The sequence below is a fragment of the Myotis brandtii genome, unplaced genomic scaffold (genome assembly GCF_000412655.1).
Source record: "Myotis brandtii unplaced genomic scaffold, ASM41265v1 scaffold889, whole genome shotgun sequence".
Classification (NCBI taxonomy): Eukaryota; Metazoa; Chordata; class Mammalia; order Chiroptera; family Vespertilionidae; genus Myotis; species Myotis brandtii.
In genome coordinates this window covers 240,481-248,893 of record NW_005371640.1, presented here as the reverse complement: position 1 = coordinate 248,893, position 8,413 = coordinate 240,481, and the positions used below count along the sequence as shown (strand labels likewise).

The 8,413-nt window shown below is 45.0% G+C and overlaps 1 protein-coding gene across 1 annotated transcript in view; it reads right to left on the bottom strand.

Moving 5' to 3' along the window:
* The window catches only part of DKC1 (dyskeratosis congenita 1, dyskerin), a 12,229-nt gene extending 3,822 nt beyond the window's left edge, over window positions 1-8,407 (bottom strand). The window contains exons 1-10 of the mRNA XM_005885010.2: window positions 8,356-8,407; window positions 7,518-7,585; window positions 7,051-7,137; window positions 5,626-5,717; window positions 5,229-5,413; window positions 3,816-3,880; window positions 3,303-3,429; window positions 2,934-3,064; window positions 2,042-2,185; window positions 484-604 (exon numbers count right to left, since the gene is read on the bottom strand). Of these exons, the coding sequence (XP_005885072.1) occupies window positions 484-604; window positions 2,042-2,185; window positions 2,934-3,064; window positions 3,303-3,429; window positions 3,816-3,880; window positions 5,229-5,413; window positions 5,626-5,717; window positions 7,051-7,137; window positions 7,518-7,585; window positions 8,356-8,371 (1,036 nt within the window). The 5' untranslated portion in view covers window positions 8,372-8,407. The remainder of the gene's footprint in view (window positions 1-483; window positions 605-2,041; window positions 2,186-2,933; window positions 3,065-3,302; window positions 3,430-3,815; window positions 3,881-5,228; window positions 5,414-5,625; window positions 5,718-7,050; window positions 7,138-7,517; window positions 7,586-8,355) is intronic.
* Window positions 8,408-8,413: the final 6 nt, after the last annotated feature.

The window sequence follows — 8,413 nt, the reverse complement described above, 5'->3', positions numbered from 1 at the left end:
CGGGGGGGGGGGGGGGTGTGGGAGGCAGCTGATCGATGTTTCTCTCTCTTCAATGTTTCTAGCTCTCTAGCTCTCTCCTGTCCTCTCTGTGGAAAATCAATAAAATATAAAAAAATAAAAATAAAAGCTCTACTGCCTTAATTGAGGTTCCTTTGCTAAAGATGTACATATGGATATATAGACAAGAAGTGGAATAAAGATTCTTCATTGATAACCATAGATATTTATTCCCATTCTTCAGGATGTCCTCTCTTCTCATTAGAGAACCAAGCTGCTGAGACATGGCCTCTAACAGCAGCCAGAGGGATAAGGGAAACCCCATCTACCTCCTCCTCGCTTGTGTCTATCTGACATGGCCCTTTGCTGGGACCACACCTACAGACCCTTGGCAATACAGTGAGATCAAACCGAGGGACCAGGATTTGAGGACCTGCTCTTCGGGAGCCTGGCTAGGATGGTGCAGGAGGGAGAGCTTCCCCTTACCTATGCAGATAGCTTCCCCTTTGGTGGTGATGACCACGATCTCCTGGTTGACTTCAATGCCGTCCTCATATCGCAGCACACCTGGAAGCATGATCTTGGCCCCATAGCAGATTGCGTTCACCTACAAGGATGACATCACCCCTGAGAGCCCCAGCCACTGCCTTCACCCCACACCAGAGCCAAAGGGGAGGGGGCCCGTGGGCATCTCCCCACATGTGAAATGGGGCCAAAGACAGTCATTATCTGCAATGAGCATGTAGAGACTCTGAATAACAACCACTCACCACACACTAGGACTTTAAACAGCAACTCCTCTATGTCTGTGGAACTTAAGGATGTTTTCATTTTAAATCAATGCCTAGCCTTAGTTTCCCTTAATTGCTCTTCTGTTCCTTTAATGAGAGAAAACCTTAACAGAACTAGGAGACCAATTAGATCTACTGGGAGATTTGGGTAGTGACAGGTTCCTGGAGTAACTTGCAAGCAAGATTACCAAGACCTATTGAACCAACTACCCACAGGTTTTGGCATAACTTATAGGCCAACAGGTACGTGTTAAGGCCACCTCTCCCTGAGTTCAATGGCACTTAATGCATCCCGCTCCACCTGCCTTGTCCTATCTAGATCTCTTCTGTTAATGACCATGGGTTCAATTCCTAGTCAAGGGTACATACCTCGGTTGCAAACTTGACCTCTGGCCCCAGTCAGGGCACGTGCAGGAGGCAACCAATTGATGTGTCCCTCTCACATCGACATTTCTCTCTCCCCATTCTTCCTCCCCACCACTCTCAAAGGAAAAAAAAAAATCAATGGAAAAAATATCAAGTGATGATTTTTAAAAAAATTCTATTTAACAGGTTTTGAATATGAATGATAAACCTCAAATTACTTAATACAGAAATTTATGTTCTTCAAAGTCAGAAAATCTTTTTATTACTACATAATGTTGGACAAAAACTTGGTTATGCAAGCTGGGCACAAAGACAACCTTAATTTATAAAAGGCTATTCTCTGACCATTAGAAATAAAAAGGCTATTTTAAAAATTCTGGACTACTTGGAAGAGAAATAACTTACCTTTGAAACTCTACAGTCTCAACTTTTCATGCCCATCAAAACAACATTTTCTTGCGATTTAAATAAGATCTGTTTATTACACACATGCAGAACTACCAGGTTATGGGAAAGCAAATTTCATGTACCACTGATAGACTATTTCTTGAAACAAGTTACTTTGGGAAAACTCTTAGGTAAATGTTTAATTAATTTGCCTTATTTAAAAATAGAATTAGACCTAGCATTAAACTTTTACTTTAATTCAGTATATTTGGTTCTGATTTAATAAAAAAGTTAATCATAAATGCATAAATGCTTCATTAAAAAAAAGGAAGAACCCAGTGTCCAATCTATACAACAAAACAACAAAAAGCAGAAACCCCAAGGAATTTAAGTTGACGTCATGTTTCACCTCTTTAAATAGAAAGTTTTCAGAACATGGACCACATCTCAGCTGTGAAGTCACGTTTTGTCCAAACATGGACTTGAAACCCAAAACTTACTGCGCTGTCTTTCATAACCAGCCGTTTATGAGATGTCAACAGCTTTTCCAGAGGGTAAACAACTCGCCGCAGGTAACTCTCATCTTTGTGGTTATCGTACAGCCACTGGGCATCGAGCACGTCATGCATTGTCACCATGTGGTCCTGAAAAGCAGCCATGTGTGAAAATTAGTCATTGTCATTGTATCTCAAGTAGCACAACAGACGCCAAACTTCCAAAGGCGGAATGAATCGAGTCGTCTGCTAATCCAAGCTCATTAGTCTTCGGTCCCTTCAGAACCTGTCTCTCTTGGGTACCTTTAACCTGCTGATGTACAGTAGGTCCTCGGGTGACGTCAGAGATCCGTTCCTACGGCGCGACGTAACGCGATTTTTGCCGTAAGTCGGAACCCACCTACCTAAGCACCTACGTCACTCACATGGAGCGCATACACAGCAGTATATGAAGTGAAACAGTAAAAAAAATTTATAAGAAAGATAACAATTCCTGACCTTTACTTGTGGTAAATAATAAAAAACATAAAGCACACATGTACATATGTCAAAATGACGGAACTTTTTTGTAGGCTGGGAGGTAAGTGAATAGAACAACGTTTTCTATCCGGTCATCTCCCCTAGCCTGTGTTTCAATGTCCCAAAGTTTAATTAACAGAACAGGGAACTGCCCTGAACTGAACTCAACACTTTGGAAATTGCCTTTTCCAGGCTGTGAAGCAGGTGGCGTTCCACCAGGAGCTAGAATATACAGGGTGGGGCAAAAGTTGGTTTGGAAAATAATACAATAATTACTAAATAATAAACCGTTTCGTCTACTCACAACTGTAGACCTACTTATGCCCCACCTTGTATTAAGTACCAGCTCTAAAACTGCTAGGCCCGCAATGGTGTGTACCTTCTCGCTCATGACTCCAGAACGAATCCGCCGAAGTTCCTGCATCTGACCGCCAACTCCCAGTAACAAACCAAGGTGTACACACAGCGTCCGAATGTAGGTGCCGGCCTCACAACTCACCCAAAAGATTCCTAAGATACACACACACACAAAAGTAGCCCACATTTTCCGAAGTAAACACGCCACCAGTTGAGAAACCCAGAGTTATTCTCTATCTGAGCCAGAGAGACTAAAGACGACAGACACAGGCCATGACTGCACCATGTACTAAGGACATCTACTTTGAATAACAGAGTATAATTCTCAAGAATCCATTTCTACCCACGCATGGCCTGTTAACTGAGCTCCTTCACAGGCCTAGTGACCTACCTAATCTTCTTTCAGGATCATACTCAACCATTTTGCTCTCGTAGATGGTCCGCACTCGGAGTTGCCTCTTTACTGCAGCAATAAGTGGGGGGCGCTGGAATAAGGCGCCTGTCAGAGTTTCTAGGGCCTGAGAATAAGCACAAACCAAAATGACGACTCGTATTGCATAGACTCTCCAATAACATCAAAGGGCATTATTTGGGGGAGTTGAAGGACACAACTGAAACACACAAGATTCCTATCAATCATTTAAGGTCTAAAATGCCCTTTCAAATTTATGCTTCTTTCTTCAACTACACAGGGATGGCTCAGTGCTGAAGCAGAACTCTCTCCTCAGAAGGGACATGGCCGGAAGTGCCCCTGCCACCTGTAGTCACCAGTCCAGGCTGCGATGGGCGGCCTGCTCAAAAGGGCACGAGAGAGGCCAGCCAGGAAAGCTGACCTGTCTCCACATGCCTAGGGGCTTCAGAGATCCAAGTCACCAAAAGATGCCCTCCCTAGAATTACACTTACCCTAGCAAGCTGAGTCCCCCCTTCAATAGCATTGTGCAGCCGGACAATTCCCACATACTCTTTGCCTGAAAAATGACAAAAGAGTAGTCAGGTGTGGCCACTGACTTTTCTGTAGTTTTTATATACTCCTATCTCATCGCTCCTATTTTGTTCAGCAGGAAAAGCAGGCGACTGGACCTTCTGTTTCTGTAAAATTTGCATTAAGACTGATTTCCTGGGGCAAGTGTGGGAAAGGGATGCAGACACAATCTTTCACTCCCTGGGAGTTCAACGTTCAATGTGCTGACAAGGATAGTTGGAGAACCCGGTGTAGCACCTGCAAACCAGGAAAAACTCTGCAAAGTCAAGGTGGAGAATCTTCCCAGATGAAAATGCGGGAAGGGTAGCCCTAGCTGCTTTGGCTCAGTGGATAGAGCAGTGATGGCGAACCTTTGGAGCTCAGCGTGTCAGCATTTTGAAAAACCCTAACTTAACTCTGGTGCCATGTCACATATAGAATTTTTTTGATATTTGCAACCATAGTAAAACAAAGACTTATGTTTTTGATATTTATTTTATATATTTAAATGCCATTTAACAAAGAAAAATCAACCAAAAAAAATGAGTTCGGTTGTCACCTCTGACACGCGTGTCATAGGTTCGCCATCACTGGGATAGAGCATCAGCCTGCGGACTGAAGGGTCCCAGGTTCGATTCCATTCAAGGGCACATGCCTGGGTTGCGGCCTTGATCCTCAGTATGGGGTATGCTAGAGGCAGCCGATCAATGATTCTCTCTCAATGATGTTTCTATCTCTCCCTCTCTCTTCCTCTCTGAAATCAATAAACCATATTTTTTTAAAAAAAAAAAGAAAGAAAAAAAATGCGGGAAGGGCACTTTATTTTATTTTTAAGCCCGAGGATATTTTTCCATTGATTTTTAGAGAGAGTGGAAGAGAGAGGAAAAGAGAGAGAAATATCATTATGAGAGAAATGTATTGATTGGTTGCCTCCTGCACTTGCCCCAATCAGGGCCCTGGGCCCGGGAGGAGGCTGCAACAAGAGGTATGTGCCCTCGACCGGAATCAAACCCGGGACCCTTCGGTCCCACAAGCGGACGCTCTATCCACTGAGCCAAACCGGCTGGGGTGGGAAGGGCACTTTAGACAGAAGCAGCAATATCACGTCAGAGGAGCCTGGAGTGATAAGCAGAGCTGGACTCGAACACAGGTCTGCCTCAGTGCTAGGAACAGACATGATTGGCTCAATGTACACATGCCTAGTAACCCAGCACTCCAAGAAAAGGCAAATAGCACAGACGGTACACAGAAAACTAGGATTTTTTTTTTTTTTACTAATGAAGAAATCGATTTCAAGAGCCAAAATGTGGAAGGGAAAGGAAATACAGGAAACCTTCCAATGGAAAATTACATACCTGCACTCTGTTGCGATTTTACCAAGCGAGTGGCTCGTTCTATGCACACGATTAAACAGCCGGTCACCTTGGGATCCAGAGTACCACTGTGTCCTGTCTTCTCCACCCGAAGTATTCGTCGGATCCAGGCTACCACCTCGTGGGAAGAGGGGTTAGAGGGCTTGTCAAGATTAATGAACCCTGTCCTAGAATGGAAAAGAAATTACTGGGCATTGGTTCTGGTCCCCTAATCAAAACTGAATCTGAAGAGTAAAAGAGAATCCACCATGGGTACAGGCGATGAGATTTAGGACAATGCCATTCTAAGATGCCACTACCTCCTTAAATAACTGATGCTACAAGGTGTCATTTTGAAAAGAACAGAAGTTAGAACTGTGCTCGCTCCAAACACACTTACCTGATATAATCACCAATCTCCCGCTTCAGAGGATTTGAACCACAAGGAAGAGGCGTATAGTGTGTCGTCCTTATATTTAGCTTATCAAAATTCTAGAAAGCAACGATACAACACAAAACTATTGATACATGTAAAACAAGAAATGAGCACCCACCATCAATTGTGATATGGTTACCCTTCAAGTTCACAAACTTGAGTTTGCTCCTGTATTTTCGTTATCTGCTGTGACAGAACTGTTAAGCCTCCTTCTAGACCAGAAAAATTACTCACGAGCAGTAAGACAAATGTGATCACCCCTCTAGAAAGAGACTCCTTGGGGTGCTACAGATCAGACTGGGCTTCACTATGCAGGTTTGTGAATCAAGTATGGACTAGCTTTTTCTCAGGGACAAAACACAGCCAAGGAGGACTGGCAGCAATGTTTCTCCAACACGGCTTGTTTGTTCTTCCTCCAAATGCTCTTCTCTCTGTTTGTCTCATGTCTGTTCCTTGTTACTCTCCTTTCTGAGGCACAATCACTGGTCTGAAAGCACTCACCTCCCTTGAAGCCCACCTTTCATATCACCCGCCCCCGGTTTAGTTTTGTTATGGTGTTTATCACAAATAGAAATTATTTTAACTATCGCCCACCCCTAGATTTTAAGTTCCACGACAGTAGGGACATTGCCTACCAGGTTCACTAGCATATTCCCAGGGCCTGCAATAGCAAAGCAGATGCTATCTAAATGGCAGGCACATCTGGCTGTGTAGAAACTCAACTGTGTTGAATTATATAAACAAAGCTCATTCCTTTCCCATATATGTTTTATTAAAACACTTTGTCAAGGGGTGTTCTTGGGAACCCAATCTCAGAGCTGGTGCCTAGTCAGTCCTTTAGGAAACTTGCAACTCAACTCATTAATAAACTGCCTTATTAAAAACCCAATATAATAATCAATCATTTCTAGAGGATATGTTACATGCCAGGCACTATGGCTAGACATGTTTCATGGATTACCGTTGGCTTGACTTCTAAAAGATATGAGCAAACAGCCTCAGAGAGGTGAAATGACTGGCCCAAGGTCACACACTGCCCATGCTTCTCAAGCACTAAAGTAGACCTACTCCACGTGTGGTTCACAAACTGGTACCAGTCGGTCAAGTGAAGTACAGAAACCAAGAACTAATTGCGTATAAACTGTGATAGCAACTTAATGTTGTTTTGACATTTTAACTGTATTCTATGACTGTGCTGGGTGCACTGGAAATGGGAAAAAAAACACACCTGGTCCTTCATCTCAGACTTTGAGGAACACCACTTTAGACTATCACCTGGCACTTCCTAAGTGAAGGATGCTAGCATTAAGCACTCTTAACGAACTGTTTAACCTTGAGAAATAATGTAAAAGCCAGGCACTGACCTCATGCACAATCTTAGCCACATACCTTTAGCAACAGAGGCCACTGAGATGTGTCCAACTGAGCCACTTTGGATTCAGGTTTGATAAGAAATTCTCCAATGTGTTGGATTTCCTTCCAAGGACAGAAACACACTCTATTAGACTTCCCACCAGATTCCGCACAACTCCATTAACGCCAAAGCCTATGCCCCTTCAACAGGACCCACAAGGGAAAAAGAAATAAGCCAGAACCTCAGAAGGGTACAGGTATTTAAAGAGAAAGAGGGATAGTGGGTCTGCAGGTGGAATAAGAAAGAAGATTTCAGGGAAAGCAGTTGGTGTGGCCAACACCACTTAGCGAATTGTATGTGATGGGAGAGATTTAGGTTGGCTGGGATCTTGTACAACGACCACCCAATTCTAACCCATTCCTTCAAAACCTCTGAAAATAGTTTCATTTGTTACCTAAGTTTTGCTTTTAGTCAAAACAAAGTGAGACATATTCCTACTCACTGCAACATCTTCTTCTGGTAATGACTTGGATTCTTTTTTCTTTTTATGCTTCTTGGGCAAAGTAACGGCTAAAAAACAAACACACACGAGATTTGGGAGTTCTTTCCGAAAATAAAGGCAATGAAGTTTAAAATAGAGAACGAACCAGGGCAGGTAGGCAATGGACGTTTGGTCTACAATTACTTGGGAAAACAAAAGTGCGTAAGGCCAAACGCGCGGGTTGCGTGGCTCAGTAACAGACTAGAAGCGGTCGCACGTGTCAGCTTCCATTAAGTTCACCACGTGGCGGGGCTTCCTGTGCTGCAGAAGCGCTCGGCCCGCGTGCCGGAAAGTTCCCTAAGTGACTCCTTGACTATCCCCGCGTGTTTGTGACCTCCAGAACTTTCTTGCGTGTCAAAGCTACGCCCGAGCCCCTCCACCCCTTTTCTTCCGCACGCATTGCGACCATCCTTTCCTCCCGAGCCCCGGAGCGCTGCCGGCGGCGTCTGGGCTGCCGGCAGCACCGGTACTGGTCTCCTGCCACTGCAGGGTGCACGCCAGCAGGGTCGTCGCCTTTCGTTGGCGACCCGGGCCCTAAGGTTGTGCTGTCAGCGGGAGGTCCGGGCCTCATAGCGTCAGCTCATCGCGAGGGCCTCCCGCGTTATTGCCCTAATCCGTGGAGCCAAGGCCAAGAGGCAAGGCTGGCAGGAGGCTCGGCAGCGACCAGACCCGCGGCGCAGCTGGAGCTAACGGAGAGCTCTGGCTCCGACGCCGGCCCCCCGACCCAGGATCTCCGAGGCAGCAAAGCTGGCCCCAGGCGGGAAAACAGCCAAATCGGTCGTGACAGACCAACCCTTACCTTCCATATCCGCCATGTTCCCCGGCAGAGCGTGCGAACCGCGTGAGCCACCGCCAAA